The 20,039-nt window shown below is 41.6% G+C and overlaps 1 protein-coding gene across 6 annotated transcripts in view; it reads left to right on the top strand.

The window, feature by feature from the left end:
* Positions 1–20,039, top strand: part of LOC101243197 (roundabout homolog 2-like) — a 41,961-nt gene that overhangs the window by 17,756 nt on the left and 4,166 nt on the right. For 2 of the 6 annotated variants that reach the window (XM_026840569.1, XM_026840568.1), the window contains exons 4-22: positions 8,299–8,453; positions 9,014–9,134; positions 10,267–10,408; positions 10,720–10,847; positions 11,905–12,024; positions 13,044–13,211; positions 13,506–13,720; positions 14,300–14,381; positions 14,460–14,625; positions 16,148–16,314; positions 16,456–16,696; positions 16,848–16,966; positions 17,149–17,442; positions 17,644–17,817; positions 18,112–18,141; positions 18,278–18,530; positions 18,618–18,743; positions 18,822–19,061; positions 19,126–19,314. In XM_026840569.1, the coding sequence (XP_026696370.1) occupies positions 8,299–8,453; positions 9,014–9,134; positions 10,267–10,408; positions 10,720–10,847; positions 11,905–12,024; positions 13,044–13,211; positions 13,506–13,720; positions 14,300–14,381; positions 14,460–14,625; positions 16,148–16,314; positions 16,456–16,696; positions 16,848–16,966; positions 17,149–17,442; positions 17,644–17,817; positions 18,112–18,141; positions 18,278–18,530; positions 18,618–18,743; positions 18,822–19,061; positions 19,126–19,314 (3,130 nt within the window). Of the gene's footprint in view, positions 1–8,298; positions 8,454–9,013; positions 9,135–10,266; positions 10,409–10,719; positions 10,848–11,904; positions 12,025–13,043; positions 13,212–13,505; positions 13,721–14,299; positions 14,382–14,459; positions 14,626–16,147; positions 16,315–16,455; positions 16,697–16,847; positions 16,967–17,148; positions 17,443–17,643; positions 17,818–18,111; positions 18,142–18,277; positions 18,531–18,617; positions 18,744–18,821; positions 19,062–19,125; positions 19,342–19,550; positions 19,662–20,039 lie in introns of all 6 variants that reach the window. The other 4 variants (XM_018817564.2, XM_018817563.2, XM_026840570.1 and 1 more) reach the window with 4 other exon arrangements.

The raw sequence follows: 20,039 nt of genomic DNA, 5'->3' as shown, positions 1-20,039 counted from the left end.
CAACTATTATTGCAAAATCATGCAATGCCATGACTAATGAGCGCACGGCGAGTTTTCTAGGCGGTTTAATGCTTGGGAAATGGGCAGTTGCAAAACCATTAAAATGGCTCAATGATTTTTTGTAATGCTTAAAATGCTCCAGAGAGATTATGGGCGGATAAGCCGTTGTTCACCTAGTTGCGTTCAATCCATGTTACCGGTCTTATATCCCAACGCCTTGTAATACTTGGTCAAGTATCATGCGCTCTAGATTTCATTGGTCTTACATGGCGATGCTGACTTACAAATATCGCCTAAAACTTACCGGTTGAATAGAGAACTTACAGTTCACGCTTATATTATCAGAAACGACGCGTTACATTGGCGGAAATGTCCCAACCACTAATTACACAGTAGCACGTTGCAGAGAAAAGTATATACCAATGGTTATAATGAATTGGCTCGGTTTCGTTATCGCGCGCGAAAATTGCCACTGTGACGGTTATGTGTACGAAATCATCACTGCCGTGATGTATGTTTCACTTATTGTTAATCAAGTCTAAAAAAAGAGCTAAATATTTCAGCTTTTACTGGCGACTAAACAACACATAACTATGGTAGCCCAACGGCCCATAACAGGAAACGGCAGCGGACAGACGAAAGTACAACACATCGGGCGAAGTCAAACACGTTTAAGTAGGAAAACGACCGTTTGTTGAAGTACTTATATGTTTACTTTATGCGTCGATTACCGCTAGCTACTACTACTTCTTAGTTTCCGGTCTGGTGAGAGTTACATTTTTGACGTTTCTAACACTATGCTACAAATTCGCGTTCCCGCCCTTTGCGCTGGCCCATACATATAAGATCAGCAACATTATGTGCAGCTGCTGTTGCTCCTGTTAAAAAGCACAAAACAAACATCACATGCAAATGCCATTTTCGCTTGAATTTGACCACAAATTGCGGCTAAGTGGTTTGGCGTAATCGCAACGGTTCTACGTTTCCGCGGCGCCTGCTCGGAATCCCTGTGTTTCCTGTTAAGAATTTGGCAAGAAATGCGCTAAGACAAAACAAACGTATGTCGACAGGCGTCATCAGCATCAAAGGAACAATACAGCTCGTATTAGTTGATGAATTTTATACGTCTATCGTCAGTGTATATATATATACCTGCAACCTATAGTCTGGATCGTAACACCTTTAATTCATTTTCGGGGAGTGTTTTGTCGATTTTATTCGTAAACGGTAATGCAAATGTTGTCTTCGAATAACTATGGCAAGCTACGAAGTTAATTCGGACGCTGAAATGTTGACTCAGACTTGTATTGAGTGCTCTCGGTAGTTTGAACGAGCCTGATAAATCTACATTGCTGTTCTCGTGCGTAGCGGCGAATCAAAGCTTGGGGGACACATTACGCAATTTTGCTTGCCCAACCACTGGGTGGTTGTGTACCAGGAATCCTGTATAACAAAGCTTGTCGTGTCTTTGTGTGGTATTGTTTTCTTAAGTTACATCGTGCACAGTTTTTGGCGTCGTGGCTGCGTCATTACCAGATTTATCATCTCCGCAATTTCACGTGTGCGGGATTGATCCGGTTTTTGCCGGCTAGGAATGTGGTAGGAAGGTAGGCTCAGACTCGCCGCCTCCTTTTAATTGCGATAAACAATAAAATCTTTCAAGGGGATCAAGAGGAAATTACAACCTTGCATTGAAAGCAGATTTCACGCCAATAAGACTGACGGCTGATTGAACGGCAGATCTCAACCTAGGTGGTCGGGATTCAACCTTCGCTCAAAACTGCTCTCTTGTCTCAGCCACAGTTGTGGTGGAGTTCCTATAGTGAGTGACAGGGTGCGGCTTCCGGCACAGAGGGGGTGACTGGCTGCCCCATTTCCGCTTCACCCGAGAATAGCGGACCCTGTGCTTTAGAACAAAGCATTTAATGTTAAAACAAACTTTGGAGTGTTCGTTTTGGTTTTACTATAAGTACATAAGCTGGACGTGACCTGTGTACTTGGAAGGTTAAATACGGATTGTTTTTCGTTATTTATCCAACTCCTATTTGACCGATTCGACGTTTTCGTGTTTATTTCCGTGGAATTTATAACACCAGAGCTGTCAGTCGTTTAATATTACAGCAAATCCATCGACGCCTACAATCGAACAAGTGCGAAATGACATGTTCTTGAATAATTGATAACCTTGTCCCAATGCGACTGAAAATCGACAAACAGGAATATATTTATTGTCCCCTTGAAAATTACAAAGGGCTAAAAAAGCGACAAGAGTGACTTTAAAATGAACTTGGTAATGCTATTTCAAACCAGCTATTGAACGACGTGGTTTGAAATTCTTTGAATTCTGCTTGGGTCGATCAGGACCTAGGTTCTATATCAACTTGAATAGATTATTTTGGAGTCGCTACAGTTTATAATCCTTGATGGCGTTCGTGTTGTTTTTGCTCGCCTGGAAAGAAAGTATCGGTGCCTGTTCTGCTGCCAGCGTGGAATTTCACCCGGAGCGAAAGATTAAATGTACGCGGAGGGTCCCTGGCTTAACGCCGCTATGAAAACTAAGCAAAGGTTCAAAGTGGTACTCGAAAAAAACTTGTGTACATTGCTCACCTTTATCGAACTTTCATAACTCGCACGAGGTCTTTTAACATTCCAGCGCCGTCGTGTGTTATTGGATATATGTTGTACGTGCAGGCACTCCACACTTATAGATTTGTTATGTTTTCGTGTAATTTAGATAACCCCATGCAATCTGTGTCAAACGTATTAGCAACGGTGTATTATTGCCGTTTGCAGCATTATTGAAAATATGGAAAATTTTAAAACGTTTATTTTGACCCGAAATCGCATAAAAACTTGAACCCTCTTACTTGCTGTCTATACCAGACAAAAAGCAGTCCTGAAAAGTCAACTCATCTGCTGACTTTTGCTTTGAAACCAAGTGACCATGAACAGGGGCCACGTCTGGGGCAACAGTAAGCAAACGAGGCGTACCAATTCTTGACCGAAATCTGCGCCACAGCTTTTGCTTTCACTCCAAACATTGTAGAAATGTAACTTAACGTTTACACAAGACTACCGTGACAATTTTAAGTGACATAATACTCTATGATATTTCAAGAAATCTACCGTAGCATGTGCTTGATTTGGGCTGTTTAAATAAGTTAAAACAGGTATTTGAGCATTTCGTTGTCGCGACTTACTAGCATGCATGTGTATTCAGAGAGGATATTGCTTCATTTGTTTCGTATCTGTTTAAGGCAACATTGCAAAAGTATTAAGTGGTCCTGGTTCGATTCTCAGCTGTCATGTTAGTTTCTCGTCACCCGCTTGAACCAAAACAAACGCAACAGCGCGTTACCCAAAGGACACTGTCGCGTGAGTAGGTATATCGACTCAGCCGTGCGCGGAGATTACATATTATTGCAATTACGATTCCTTCCCTCTATGGCTTTTTGGTTACACAGGGCTCTATTGATTTTTCGGACCAAGGAACTCTGGGTATTCTACTAACCCAGCCAAGTTAGCCACAACTTTGGGCGTCGTAATAGAATTAGTAGCGGAAGACTGCGAAGTGTTCATTGATTTTCGAACGAGCAAATTCAATTGGCATTAAACCAGAATTATCTGTAATTAACTTCGATCTGCCCGCGTCTTCTTCCAAGCAATGGCCACCACTAGGAATCCGTATTTTAGACACGCAAGAGACAAAACATTGCCAGTTTTGGTTCCGGTTTTGCTTAGTGCAATATGAATCAACCGACAACGGTTTAAAATGTGTTGCTGGTGTCAACACATCACAAAACATTGGCAACCAAACCGTTCGCCTGAAACCTGGGTTGTACAGGCACTCGCTTGAAGAACATGAACCGTAAGAGGTCTGCTGGCAGCTGTTTTGTTAATTCAAATGCTTGGTGTAGTCACGCTTATTGGTACAGTAGCGCATCGTGCCCTAAACGTCGTTGGCCCATTAAAAAATCAACTTATTTACTGGATGGTTAGTGGAGAAATACTAAGCCCACAGTTGTGTTTTTCACATATTTGAACTTGTAATGCGTGTTTGGCTGGAGTTTCTGTAGCTGAAAACGCCCGTTTAGAATGGCAGGTGCGTCATCAACCGTTTCGTTGGTTGCTATTTTAAGGCATGTAAATGGCTTGACTGGAAAATGTCAGACTTGGAGTCTGGAAAAAGAAGGAAATTTTGGGAAAAAACGCGTTTTTTTAGTTTTAAACAGTTACACGTCCTTGAAATCGAATCAGTGGCGTTTAATTATATATTTGAACTGCGGTGACAAATTTTGACGTTTCATATCCTGTACGGCATATCAGCGACCTTGGCTGTTATTTCAGGTTGCAACTTAGTCCAAGGTTGAGTGAATATGAAAGTTCAGCAACAGGTTGCGACCTATAGGGGTTGCTTTCAACGGTGGAAGCCGTTTTAGCGTTGAGTGGATTGAAAGGGTCATTGCTTAATTGTCTGGGACCTATACAAGGGTAAGGTTACCAGCCGCAGCCACATTATACCTCGCTAACTGATTGACGGCTAACGCTGACGGATTGATAGTTCCGAAACAGTTCCTGTTTACTCGACATAAAAAGCTTATTGAGTGCAGCTCGGTACATATGCATTTCCGGCTCACTGTCAACCAAAGCAATTGAATTCTATTTTAATTTTACTTTTTGCTGACGAATCCGCGGCCTTTCGACTCGCGGTTTTTTAAACTTCGTAACCCGGAGTCTTTGGTTTTGCCCATGTCGCCAAAACCGCATTTCCTTGTCGTACATGGAAACATCATCGAAAACACATGAATAAAATCGAATTTTTAAAGCGTACGCGGTCGAACTAGTTACGTCATCGGGTACCGGTTCAAGGGGGAAGTCGCCACGCATCCTTTTCCAGGAAATTATTTCCCGTCTGGTGTTTTAACCTGGAAACGGAACTGATGTACAAAGATAGGGTTGTCCTAAAACAAAAAGCTCTCCTGAGGATTTTAAGGATCTGTAATGCCGTGCGAAAGCTTTCGATGTCCACGAAATCCCTGTCTCCCTAATTCCTGGTTCAATACAGGTGGTGTCATCGCAAACACAAGGTACTTTTGCCGACGCAATAATTGAACATTCGCATAGCAGGGATTAGGTGATGTTTGCACTGGCCACTTCGCCGCTATAACACTACGCTCGGCGCCGACTACGCTGGCCCAGTTATTGAAGTATTCGTCAGGTTATAATCCCCGGCTATTTTAAACGCCGAAACAAAATAGCCCGTCTGCATAGTGTTCGATTGGCGCTATATGGCGAATTACATTTAAAACCCGCCGCTTTTCAAATCACTCTTACAAAACGGTACTTCGGAATTGAATTCCACTTTTATTACTTTCCGTTTGCGAAATATGACACATTCGATGACCAAACAACGTCCGCACCTACAAGTGTTTGCTAAGCTGCCTGGATTTAAGGTAACTTGGGAATGTAACGTGGGCCGTTGTTACAAAGGAGGGTCAGCAAACTGAGTCACAACACTAAACGTACATATCGTAGATCATCGCTGTATCCTTTCGACTGAATGCTAAATTCCCGTTAACTCCCAATGTTTATATTTTGCGGTGGGAGAACAAAAACAGCGAGTCACCCGCTAAATAAACGAAATCCGAAATCTATGGTGAAACGATTGAAGGTTGAGATAAGATAATGAACGTCACGGACCCGCCACTTTACATACCGGGGTAGAAATGTCGCGATAACTCCAGATCTCGTTTCGTTTGCGGCGTTTTACGGGAGCGATTTCCCTCCACCCATTTAACGACCTGTGGTGCTTCGTTTTCATACCTCGCCTGCCGCACAACGATCGAACCGGACTTGCAGATATTATCAGTTTATACGAAGACCACCTGTGTAGCGACGCTTTTCACTCGGCACCAGCATGCCCGGGCTCTTTTGTCGTTTGTCGCATTAGTCAAAGGATAAGCGCTTTAAAATTGACAGAATCTTTGGCCAGATCCATGTTCCGTTGCCAGGAACGAAGTCAAGCCTTCTGCAGAAAGTAACAGGTCGGTCCAGTGCGCCAGATAGCGACCGGATCAGGAGTAAATTATTTTAGCGAAGACTGCGCGCCCAGCGGAGTGGAAAGCCGCCCTGATCCTATTTCATGAGAAGACGCCTTAGCGAGCGTTCGTCACTCTTTCACCGTGAGAATTTGAACTTCCGAAGTCGGGAAACACCGTTCGTAGCACTGTGCACATGGCTAACCTTATAAGCACGGAAATGAATCGCTAACACGACAATTTAATACACCACAACACTGTCATCAACCCAACGACGAGCGAAGGGGCATCGGTGTCCGATTTCGACTACCAAATCACTCAGCCGCTACGTCGTATTCACTTGCGTGGGTGTTTTGTCTTTGCAGAGCAGCCAACTCGTCTCTGCGCCTCACAAAACCAGGATAATCATCTGTCTACCACTTAATGTTCACCCTTGCGTCAATTACAAAGTAGGATAGCAAGATGATAGCACCCTAACGAGCTCATTACCCTGCTGGTTTCGCCAGGCGAACCCCAGTTTCTGGTTTCAAAAATGCGTTGTATTTGTCACTGCCCAAAAGCATTATTATGCTCTATGCTGTATTGAAGTATTGGTAGTTTACAAACTAGCCCAGTTGTATGGGTCACTAAATTCTCAAAGATTCCACTCATATTTCGTGACTGTTAAAACCTTTGCGGTTATAGAGACGTTACGTGGCTGTGATTGATCGCTGGTGTACCGGTCTATTGCTCTGCAAAACAAAGAACATGAAGCAACTATGTTTTAATGCAAGCGGTCTAAGCTCCCAGGAGATATGGTTCAAAACCTTAATACTGTTGGTAAATTCGGGACTCGATTTTTTACTGAATTGAGGACAATTTATGACAATTTACCAAACTTTTGTTGTATAGTTCTGTTGTGTGGGCAGTGCTTTACTCAACCGTAGAAGGCGTTAAATGCCAAAAGCCAAAATAAAATTGCGGAATACCACAGACGCCATGCCGGGTGAACAATGTGACTTAATGGTTGATTACGTCACAGTTGTTTCCGTGTGGCGAAAGTCGATCCAGTTCGTTCCGCATTCTGTCGCCTTCCAACGTCACGTGGTGTAAAACAATGACGTCATCTTATGCCGGTAACGAAAACAAATAACCACAGCTTCGTAAACTTGAACATCTTGACAGGAAGAAGATTTAAAACGAGAAACCTTTCCCAAAATTTCAATTTTTGATTTGCTGTCAAAGGTATAAACGAGTGGTGTCTGGGATTTTTTCTCAAATAAATGAGTTCCTTTTCACTCAGAGCAAAATATGCATTAATTGCTCATGCGAAAACGAATTAGGTTATTTCTGGTGCCACTAAAACCAATCATTGTGGCTCTCGACTCTGAACTTTCAACCGCGCAGAGAATATTAATATTTGACGTTGCTTATTTAGATTTGATTTTCTTCCTAATCGGTTTTCTTTGTATTGATCGACCGTCTGTTTCTTGTCACGCATTAAACGTATCTGATTAGTTTGCAGGATTAAACTGGACGTAATGAGAGTAGATTCTAATATTTTACTCATTATCTTGCAACTCCCACGGCCCACCCCTTAGCGATTTGTGTTGTTTAGATTTCACGCTCTTAGTAATCCCCAAACATGGCGAAAAATCTTTCGGGAGGATCCCTTGTTAACACTCCTGATGCCAAAAGCCACATCACGACGGGGCGTCATTTCTGACTTGGACAGGCAACGCCATTTTAGGCGGTGGTCGTTTTGAGTTTTACCCACAATTGGCTACACTCGTTACGTCATCCTCGTTCAGTGCGCAAATAAAATCAGGGCAAATTGGAGCGTCGTTAGTTGTTTTGCTGGTCGAATTATTGGGTCGAATATCGACGAAAGAAACACCGCCGGCTGCGGGTGGTCGCAAATTTACTTACCAAACGGCGATTACAATTTGCTCCCAATCGGAGCAGGAAATTGCAACAAAAATAATCGTTACAATATTGAATAAATGCGACGCAACAACAAACGTACATTCATAAGGATCGACCATGGATTATAATATTGTTATAATAAACATCCGAAATTGACTTGATAAATCTTAGCATATTGGGTGGTCCAATTAGTTCTAATCGATATCTACAATGAAGCTACGTTCGCTGGTAATAAATTTTCGTAACGATCCCCACTATTCCCTTGTTAGATATATTTAATATTTATACAGGTTAAATATTTTGACTTGTTGGGTTTTTAACGTGTGCAGTTGTTTACGAAGCTCTTTATTTTCAGGCATCGGTGAAGATTTTGTTCGAAATCCGGATGACATGGTCGCGGCATCCGGTACCAAGGTGACTCTTGTCTGTGAGGGTCCTTCAGGAGTCCCAGAGCCCACCATCACTTGGAGGAAAGAGATGGTACCAGTTTCAACAAACAGCAGGCGACAGGTACTTTAATATTCAAGAATTCCAATCTTTAACAGTGACATATTGGTGTGGTTAAAGTAATTTTGCTGATATTTTTAGCGCGACCTTTTGAAGGCGATACAATCACTATATGTGTGCTACATTGAAATGCCGTGAATGATTACCTCTCCAAACGGTGTGGCTCCACTCAAATACGAATTAGCGTCTAACTACTTGGCCGACACGGCCGCGATAATTGGAATGATATAATCTTTCCAACCCCGTCACTCGAACTACGCTTTACGCATAATCGGCGAACGGATCAGATTAGTGAAATTGCTGCTGGTGTTTTGTTACGGCCGTGGTTTGGCGAGCGAACTGAAATGCTTCGATTGATCTCGCTCTTTTTGGTATCGAGTTTCGGAAGCAACTCCGTTTAACCGTGTCCGTCAAGTTTGTTTTAAGTAGACTGTCCCGTAGGCGCGGCGCGGAAAATGTAAACACCTAAAACAACATTTCCCGAAAGATCAAGGCATTCTGATCAAGTCTCATCCAGGACGTGTATAGTGTTTAGTAATTGAGCGCCGAATATTTCTATTCAGATTCTCAATGGAAATCTTGTCATACAACGAGCCGAGAAGTCAGATTCTGGTTCGTATGAGTGCGTTGCATCAAACAGTGCTGGGGAAAGAGTAAGCACTGCTGCCATACTGCGTATTCAAGGTTTGTGAAAATATGTCTATTTATTCTAATGTATAAAATGCATGAGACGGTATATATATTGATATTTCGTTTACAAACAAGAAATAGTACTCCATCGAGTATTGATGTGTTACACAACTGTCACATGCGTGATTAAGAAAAAATACCGATACGCATGGGCGTATAGACAATTGACAGTATGAAGCCCCAATGTTCGAGTAAAATGCCGTCATAATTATTGCATCCGTCTTCATTTTGAAAATCCTTTTCCATCGAGGAAGAGGCATATCACAGCTGTGCTTGAGCAAGCTGTACGCGGTGTTTGAGTGCGGATTATATCCAGCTTTTACGTATAGGGATATGCAACGAATCCACATACGGACCATAGAAAGTCTCCTGAGATTTTCGCCACATCTGTTGTTTCCATTTGCCCACCATGGCCTCCCGTGTGTACCCTCGTGTTTACACTACCGGGTTCGACAGGGTCCGACAAATAAAAGCCACATATTAATGCACAGCACCGCTAAATTAGGCCATACTGAATTAAAGGCTTCGCCAAAATGGCTCGTAAACCGTGGACGCTGGATCAACGTCACGAAACGCAAATTGCAACTGACGTACCGTAGCTCACGTCCTAACTACTTAATGCGTTACTTTATTAGAATTACGTTGAACTAGACCACCACGCTTTAGCATCGGCACAGAAAACGAAAGCAAGCGAGCTCGAAACTTGTAATTAAAGTTCCCCTTTTGAGCCTTTTATGTAAAAAGCAATTTTAAAACCTTTAAATAACTATTTAATTCAACTCTTCGCTAAGATGGATTTGGCGGCCGATGATCGGCGCTGTGTTAATTTTCGCCTGTTCTCTGTCGCATTAATATTTCATTACCCCGAAGCAAGGGTGACGTCATATGGTCCTCCCAATTCAATAATTCCTCGCTCTCCATTAACGTTTTCAGCAACGTTGCTGTCTAAATTTAAGAATGTTGCGACACAAAAACTAAGAAAATAAATACAAACCACTTTTTGACTTTTCCGAATTTTCCAGTTATGGATAGGGAAAATGTAAAAAAAACTGTGTTTTGTTAATACGTTTAAATCAAATTCCTCGACTTAAACAAATGCGATAATATATTTGTATTATTTCTTCAGCTAAACCAGAGTTTACCCTCGTACCAACTAGCCAGGAAGCTGTTTCCGGTCAAACGGTGGAGCTAGAGTGCCAAGTAAAAGGAGATCCTCGACCCAGGATAAGATGGTCGAAAGATGGAGGGAGTCTTCCATCACAAAGCAGGTTTGGCATATCCTGTGTTTACCTTGCATATACCAGTGCAGCAGTGGGATACATGTTTTGTTTAAAAAGCATTATGCAGTTTACATTATATATTACAGCTTTCGTTTAAAGAAATTTCTGCAAAACGACTTCCGTATAAAACCAGTGTATGTCCTGCCTATTTAATCCAACTAGGTCAAGGACATATAGCTAAACATTTCGCCATCATTTCCATTACACCATATAGTGTATTATTCATTATCTAGACACGGGAGTGCGTCTCCACTTCCTAGACTTGGAATTTGTATTGATAACGATTTCCCACGTTACAGAGTCGTGCCTCTAAGTAACGGTAACTTACGAATCACTTCTGTTCAAGCAAGCGACAGTGGGGAGTATGTGTGCACTGCCGAGAACCAAGTCGGTTCCGATTCAAGATCAGCGATAATCAACGTACAAGGTAGGATGACGTCACATGTGCTTCTTCTGTAGGCAGCGTAAAGTAGAGATTCCGTTTTTAAGGCAATGGACTGGTATAAAACAACGCCTGCATTGAACTACTTAACTTTAAAAGTTATTTTACTCTATTTCAAACGTGGAATGAATCACAACAAACAAAAACGAAAAAGTTCCCTAAATTGGCACAGCAGGTTGTGCCGCTAAATTTTATTTACATAAAAGGCCGGCATTCGTAGATGTTTTGTTAATTAAAAAGCAGCTCTATATTTATTCAGTTATGAATAAATGCTAGCTATACCTCCCGGGTAGTGTGGATAGGTTAAAATAGTATTGGATAAAAATACGCACTCCGACAAACATGTGCGTTAGCCAACTTTATCTCCGGTAAGACTGCTCTCGAAATTCCTGAGATAGCACAACCCTGATATTTATTTGCTACCAATGTATGGTCGACCGGTGTCCCGTTAAATCAAAAGATTCAAATTCAAGAGTATTGTCCCCCTGCCTAATCTCGGTAAAATCATGCGATAAATCGAACAAACACCTGAAGTTGTTCATATTAATCTTCTGTGTCCTGTTTTACACGCCCATTTGCATCGGTACATGTTGTTATCTCTCAATTAATTCTCCTATTGTGTTTATAAACCACAGGATGCTTGTAAACTTGTTATTTCAGCAGTGATCAGAATTACCGCGTGACCGATTGCATCAAAACCTAAAATTAGAACGAAAACCGATTTAACGTTCGGTACCCCGTGCTGGGATGTATTGGGCACTTGTCGGGCTTTTAAAATGACGCAAGTCGACTTAGCAAAGTTCTCGAATTGCGTTGTGATGAACCGTCCATCAGTATTACACCTATACGGAGAAAATCACATGGAAAAAATAACTTGGTCACAAATCGTTACATTAGATGAAATCATGCGTGGGCGAATTTTTGCGTCATTCCATTTTCTTTGTCCCCCATTTCCAGCACCATACCGTCAATCTTACTTATATAAAACTCTCACACAAGCCGATGAGATAACAAAACGACAATGTTTTGCTTTTTTCTGCAGTTGAACCAGTGTTTAGCCGCGTGTCGCCCGACACCACTGTCGAAGTTGGCGAATCAGTCACTCTGCTGTGCCGAGCATCGGGCAATCCACTTCCCACCGTGTTCTGGAGAGATCTAAACGGTATGTGGTTGACTAAACATTAATGCTTTCGCCCGATGCTATATTTGTGAACAAGTACAGTAGGATTGGTGGGTAAAACCAGTTGCACGAAATGTCTGTTTTTTCCATATACCAGATGTTATGTACTGACGATAATTCTTTTCGCATTAAGGCACCTGGTGCGTATAATACTGGATATATGAAGGCAGGCATCACATGCCTTCGTTTTTTCTTCGGCTAATAGCACAAAACGGTAGCTATCCAGTATCAAATTGCCTGCGCAGCCACAACAGCGCTATCGTATCTGTTGTTTTATCGAACCAATGACGTTTTTGAGTTTTTTCTCGAACCCACAACAACATTCTGCAGCGAAACAGATTACAATAACGTCACGTTCAAGTGGGCTAAAGTGCGCTGCGACCGATCCCTGCAATTTAGTTATTAACTGACTCGATATAAAGTGTGCTGACTACTTAACCGAGCTTGCTGAAGTAAACAAGCGTAAAGAAGCTCATTTACAGTCACCTCGTGTCAATCAAAACTGTGCGTAAGAATAACTATAAAACGCCGTATCTATACATACACATTACCAACACACTAATCTCTACTATATACCACGTTTCGAGTGTCACAAATAACTGGTGTTTATAGCAACATTTCAGAGAAACGGGTCTGAAAGTAGCTCGTAAAACTTAGCAAATACGGAATTTCTGCCAAGTGATATATGACACGAGCATTTAATAAGTCATTGGCTTATTTGATCTTAAGCAGTGTCAGGTTAGCTTTTAACTTAGCTACTGAATACTCCCCTTTTAACTATCCTGATCAAACGATATCCGCATAAGCATCCTTTGAAGTCTGTCCGGAAAGAGGAAGGGTTACACGCGTATTATTCTACAGTCACACACATAACTGTATATGCTATGTCCGTGTATGACTGCTGCTTGAAACAGAACGAAAATCCGGCACATTACTCTTGCTTTGAATAAACTCTGACAGAATATGTAAATGTTTTTGAAGATCGTTTTTTTTAAACGCAGGAAATGAAATGTTTCTTGGGCGATCGTACCAGGACGGCCACGTGCAAGTGACGACGGACGGTGACCTAATAATTCGCAGTATCAGGTTCGAAGACGAAGGCCTTTACAAGTGCCAGGCTCTCAGTGGTGTTGGAACGATTACAACGAAAGTTCAATTAACTGTACAACGTAAGTGGGCTCGAAATTTTCTAGTTGTTCCGATATTTCGTTGCGTTCTGAAACTTATGCTACCTCGAGAGCCATCGAGATTGACTCTTTGAAGGTCCTGACTCAGATTAATAAACTCATGCCACTGCCCACTGGCTTCTACAAATTTGGACTATCGCTAATTTACGGGACTTTTGGACGGTAACATTTCTTCGAAAAGTTACGCAATGTTACGTATTGTTGTCCAACGTAATTTAGTTTTATATCGCATTATTTAGTACACTCTAATAGGTTACTTATATGTGGCTTTTACAGCTCGACGAAGTGGCATTCCCCCACCAATTATACATAGAGGCCCCAGCAACCAAACTGTGGGCATTGGTACCACTGCAATATTGAAGTGTTCTTCAAATAGCCAACCCAAGCCTACACTACGTTGGTACAAAGATGGAGAACCGGTTCAAGTCGGTTCAGACCAGATACGCAAAACCTTAAGCGCGTCAGGAGACCTTCAAATCTATAGTGCCGAGGTAGCTTATTAGCATATGGTTAACCTTAAGGTTCTGCTTGGTTTTAATTGGAATCAATAGGAAATTAATTTTTCTGGCGATTTTTTAAAGCGCGAGAGGTTTTTGTAGATGGAACTAATTATAAAATAATGAAAATCGAAAACTACAATTAATAATATACATGTAAATGCACCTGCATTTAGAAGACTATTGGACATTTCATCATTTATCAATTCTTGCTTCGTTGTGTACTGGTACTCCATAAATACAAAGCGATGAAAGTAATCCCCAATAAATACGTACGTCCGAGTTCAGTAGGCCACTTGATTGGCCAATGATATTTACAAACAGAAATACAACAACAGTCTTGAACAGTTACATTCATCATTACCAACTAACACCTATGTCCTTTCTTGTAAAATGTACATTTTGTCATTTTCCACATTTTATTCCTTAGCAACAACGTTGACAACCGCTTTGTGAAGTATATATCATTGTCGTGTGAGATCATAAAACCCTATGTGACAAATAATGCCCATCAAGGAGGCTTAGACAACATCATGTATTTTCCGTATATAAAACGCTTATTAATGTTTTTAGAAATCGGACAGTGGCAAATACACATGCAGAGCAGCTAGCGATTACGGAATAACGTCTTGGGATGCTAAACTTTCTGTTCTACGTAAGTAAAATACGACATCACATATACTACTAGTACTGTACTTGTAATTTTCTTTAACGAGATTTCTTGATTTTACAGCCAGTGGAAGTTTTGTGGCCAGTGTTGCCAGAAACGACGACCTCCCTGGCCAACCTGGACGACCAGCGGTGGTCAATACAACATCTCAAACCATAGCAGTACGTTGGCAACCAAACCAGTACACTGGTGCTTCACCAATTCAGTTCTCCATTCTGGAATATTATAGGTAAATACAAAAATGACGCTTTAAAGCGCTGTCAGACATATTATAAACTCAATGAGTTTTTTTGCATATGCAGTTTACCAGTTACAGTGTGAAATAAGTGTGCTTACGACCGCTTCGTTACATTTAAAGTTTCAGACTGAAATTTACTATATATAGTAGGTGGGGAAAGATGGGACTTGTTTTCATTTTCTTTTTTGCCATTTGGTAATCAACGAAAAACGTTTACAGAAATATATAACCTAGCCCCGACTCTTATAAGAGCATTGGTAATTGTTCGAAAGACGATCAGGAAACATAGGGTGTTAATGGTATCCCACCTTACCGCAAAGTACTGTGTTAAGTTGTAAAAGCAACATGCTTCGTTGCTACTTGCGAAAAATACAATGTATCAGACTACAAAGAAATGCTTAGCAATCACGCTGACATCGTTTACAATCTCACCACATTTGTCTGCCCGAGATAATGAAGTTCAAAATTACGTGAGAACCATCGCTCCATTTCTCTCCATAACCATTCGCAGGCACTTCCATTTATCAGCAATTGTCAGCTGTGGTTAAATGTCGATAAGCAAATTTCATCACGCGCCCCTGTATTCCTTCCCTATATACCGTGTCGTCCTTAGAAAGTTGATATTTCCGGGCACCCCTTCCTTTGCCCGCCGCCCGTGTTTAGGTCGCACACATACTTGTAGTTGAGATTGTTTCCGCTTTGACGGATTTTTAAGAGGATGACGTGAATTCGTGACCCACGGTAAAGAACCTGCGCTCGCGTACCCGCACAAATATCGAAATCTCAAACCCCAAAAGTCGATTCATCATACAGCTTGTGCCACGCGCAAAATTCGGGTCAAATAACACCTTTAAATTCGCTGGAACTCGCCCATATTGGCCAGCCACGCAACTAACCCTCGATCTTGAACCTAAAACTTAAGATTCTTTGTTTGTGGTGGTCACGGGGCCAACGCAGTGGTTAAGTTTATGAAATAAAGCCTTTTTCGGTGTTAGGTCTCGGCCTTAAGATCACGATTCAGATTTCAACACTGAGTGCATTTAGATTCGAATCTGAGCGCAAAATATCACGGGTTATCAATAACAAGGTATGTCTCCGTGCCTTGATAAATTACGCAGTTCGCTATTATTACATCTCGCCAAAGCTTGGGGTAACAGGCAGCACCGGTCTGTAATTGGTATTGTTTTGCGTGGATTTATAACATGTAAAGGCTTTTAAATCTCTAAATCGCGTTAATCTATTTTTCCAATATCCTTGAATTGTTGATATTTCGCTTCGTATGTTGCTGCTGGTGTGTTATTCCAATGCAAACCATTGGTAGATGAAGGTATAAGAACTCTGAAGACATTGAAGTGTTTTAAAACCATACGAAATTGAATTTGGCATTTTCTTATCTAGCGAGTGTTATTGTCGTCGCTTTGAAACTATTTCTGTCCAAGTTAATGGAGCAGAAGTGGTGCTTTTAGAACGAATTAAATAAACGGTCTTAAATTTCCGTATCTTCTCTGAATAGAATCGGAAGCTCTTCTGCAAGTTGGCAACGAGTGACAGACGTCACAGGTCACGTGGTCGTCCTGCGCCATTTGGAACCATCGTCTGATTACGTCATATTAGTGAGATCTGTCAATCACCAGGGTGCTAGCGTACCTAGTCAAACTTCACTTCATATGAGAACTAAAGGTAACCAACTACATTATACCCTATATTTACAGCATCATGCGTCAAAAACGGCTTGACTTGACGAAATATTGTAGTCGTGCTCACGAGTTTACAATTTTGCTTTGATGGTTGTCATTTCTATAAAGCTAACCTTTCTTTCAGATATTGTGCAAACGCGGTCTCCTGTTCAAGCCGGTGAGAATCAAGAAAAGTTGAACGCAGTGCGAGTCACCCTACAACGGGCAGTCCCCAATCTCCTGCCCGACTCCACTAGCGGCGCTATGCAGCTGTCCTGGCAAGCCATGGCGAGCTGCGATGACGTGGATGGCTTTAAAATCTTCGCCAAGCCACTGTCACCCCGTAATCGTGTCACATTAAAAGCGACAACCTCCTGTCTAATGAGGTACGTAGTTTAATCAAGTTAATAAAGAATTCCAATTTAGCTACTCACCCTATACTCAAAATGGCATCCCGAGCTATAAGCAGAAATATTGTTACACACATTTTGTATTGCAGAAATTTATTAAAAACTAAATATGGTCTTTCTTACATAGAACCCACCAGCTTCAGAATTTAGTTTCCGGGATCAAGTACGAGCTTCGCATACGTCCCTATAAGGGTCAACTTACTGGTTTTCCAAGCCCCATTGAGTTTGTTTCTCTGCAAGCTGGGAGTAAGTTTAACTTTATATGTTACTATAACTTTTGACAAAAACACGTATATAACACTCATTGTCGTAATGGGCATACTCTCACTTAAATCGTAGGTCCCATGACTTTCCATGCGTAGAACCCCACCTGTACAGAATGAAAAAAAACATCGGCAAAGTGGCAAAACTAATGTAATTTGTTGCAGAAATCCAGCCAAAAAAGCCGACGTTATCGGGTGTGCCCGACAACGACCAAAAATTCATAACTTTTACGTGGACGTTACCTGATGATGTTTTACCGCCCTACGTTACTGGTTATGCTTTGAACTGCTACTCGTCCAAAGGCGCGAGTTACAGTGAGACGATCAAACTAAATACATCAACGTACGAGTGGACGTTGTCCGCGTTGTCCACCCGAAGTACATACGTTGCCAGTCTCACGTATCTCACACCTCTTGGAGAGGGAACGACAAGCGACGAGTATACTGTCGCTATCGGAGGTAACTTTTGCAAAACTTACTGATAATAACTATATAACAAGTCAAACGTTGTATGCATAAGCCGCCTTGGGGTAACAGGCTCCTTGTTGGTACACCGAGATAAAATAAATATTTAATCGCAAAGTTACCTTCTGCGCTGCCGTGTTATTTTGCTGTGAATAATTGATGCTTATGCTTATTTTTGGTTTCTTTCCTTTTCAGGGGGAACTACAGCTCAACCCGACGACGAAGGGGGTTTTGTTGGAATGATGCAAAAACAGCCAGGTGTGATTGCCGGCCTTGCAGTTGGTCTGATCGTCGTGTTGGCAATTATTATAGGAGGCGTGTGTTATTACCGTCGAAGCAGAAGAACTAATAAAGGCAGAGGTCTGCACGGTGGGTTGTGTGTTGTGAAATATACAGCATGAGGTTTTCTCTTCTTCATAATCAGTTTCCTGTTTTGCTCCTTATGAAAAATTAATTTGATAGATTTGTTGTGCAATATCTATCGTATTAACATCCTTGCATGGTCGCTGCGTTTTTCCAAACTAATTGAGGCATATAATACCCATTGACAAAAAACATTACTCACATATAACTAATAAATAGTTTACGGCTGCACACACCTACTTACTTAGCCAAAACAACTTTACTGACATTCATTTTCTTCTTTGCATATTTTCACTGCAGTTCGTTCCTTCAGCTTTACGCCTCAATCAGGTAATTGCTTTTTGTGTGAGAATAACAACATTTCTAAGCATGTTTTGGTAACGATTGGTAGTGTGAATTCTTAATACTCCATACCAATTCGAATCACATTGTTAAATGCCTATTTAAACGTTCCATACCTTTACAGGCCCCCACCGAGTCCATAGAGACCGTTTCGACGCATCAAACAGCCAATACAGCACTGGCTTTCAAATTACAGCCATGGGCGCTCCAGATACCCCCAGTAACAGCGTAACTGGTGACAGAGGATCCACCAAAGGCTTGGGCATGGGTACGACGACCAGTTCAGAAAACAGCAGAGCGTATTTGCAAAGAAGTGCGGTTAACATTGGTGGGCCAACCAATGTTACGAAGAACGCTGTCGTCTCCTACAATACTGGGTAAGCTCTCGTTCTACTGAATTAATAATAGATAGAGAGTTTGCGAGAGTGTGTTTTTAATCACCGTATTTTTAATTACTTTATAAGAAACGGGAACATGAGCGGGGGTTTAGAAATGAGTCCTTCACCTCAGCCAGCCTTCTCCTACGTAACTGATCAACTGACGAGCATGAACAACATTCAACCCCAGTTCTCCAGCGCCAATCTCTCAAGGTACAAAACAAATACTCTGTATATATGCTTCATGCTACAATTGAAACAATCCCATAACATGATATAATTCATTTCCAGGCCCAGCATTGCTTCCACGCAATCAAACATGTCCAACAATATCCAACACCGAATTCAACAGCAGCAACTTCTCCGCCAACGCAGTAGTACAAGTATTGGATACACCCCACCCCCCAACGGTGAACCTGAACAGGATTTTGGGTACAATGACCCCACCAGCCCCAGTGTTCGCTCTCAAGGGGAATTACCCCCGCCCCCACCTAGCCCCCCACTTTCACAAAGAACAGCTATAAGCGATAGGTATGTGCCCCACTAAGTCCTATACACCCAAATATTCATTATTAAAAAAACATTTACGTTTCAGAAGCCGAAGCAGCAGCGGTGTTCATTCAACCGGTGAAAGGTCATCTCGATCGGGTCAAAGGTCACGGCGTGGAACTCGCGCCGCTCGAGTACCAACAGCATCCGTGGCCCCTGTCAATCATCAATCACCTGTCAATCATTCAAACCCTCAGCCGTACTTACCAACTGATACTGACACTGGAATCGGAAGTTTACAGCAGACACCTTCTCCAGCTAGGTAGGCTGAATTTAATTTGGATTTCGCATTTGCTGAGCTGCCTAAAGAACTTGTTATAGGACATTTACCATGATGTGTTACAACAATTTTACTAAATTTTACAAGACATGTATGTAACTTTAGACGAAAATCTGCTCATAATAAAATAAACGCCTGAGACATTACCTTAATAGCTCTCCTAAACAACTTAATAACGTAAATGTTTCCAGCAGAGCAGAAGACATGCGCCACTCCCCTACCCCACCCACTCCTCCAGTCAGAGGAGCCTCCGCTTTTTCTTACGGACAAGGTCACCCAGCGTTGCAATTCGACCGTAACCGGTAAATAAACTGTTATATAACTCCTGTGTAACTTTTAACACTTGATATATACAGAACCTCTGGAATAATCTGGGATACCGTTAGTGCCCAAATCCTATAGTTCCTGAACGTGTTTTTAGCAATTAACAACGATTGTATGAGTCGTGTGGCTACGATTGTATAACTCTGTAAATACTTTCAGTTTACTAACAAATGAGAGAAAAATGAGAATATGTCCAATCTTACCCCGATCTACTATTTATATAGGCCATATAGGGTGTTTTAGGAATTAAGAGCGATATATTTAGGATTTCATTCTTTTGCGTTGCATTCGCCTGCAAGTCAAAATAAAAAAACGTATATTTTCCTTAAATTACTTAATCGAAATTTTAAAGACTT

Source organism: Ciona intestinalis, chromosome 2 (assembly GCF_000224145.3).
Source record: "Ciona intestinalis chromosome 2, KH, whole genome shotgun sequence".
In the NCBI taxonomy this organism is placed as follows: domain Eukaryota; kingdom Metazoa; phylum Chordata; class Ascidiacea; order Phlebobranchia; family Cionidae; genus Ciona; species Ciona intestinalis.
Note: the sequence above shows the minus strand (reverse complement) of the source record. Positions and strands in the feature narration are given on the sequence as shown.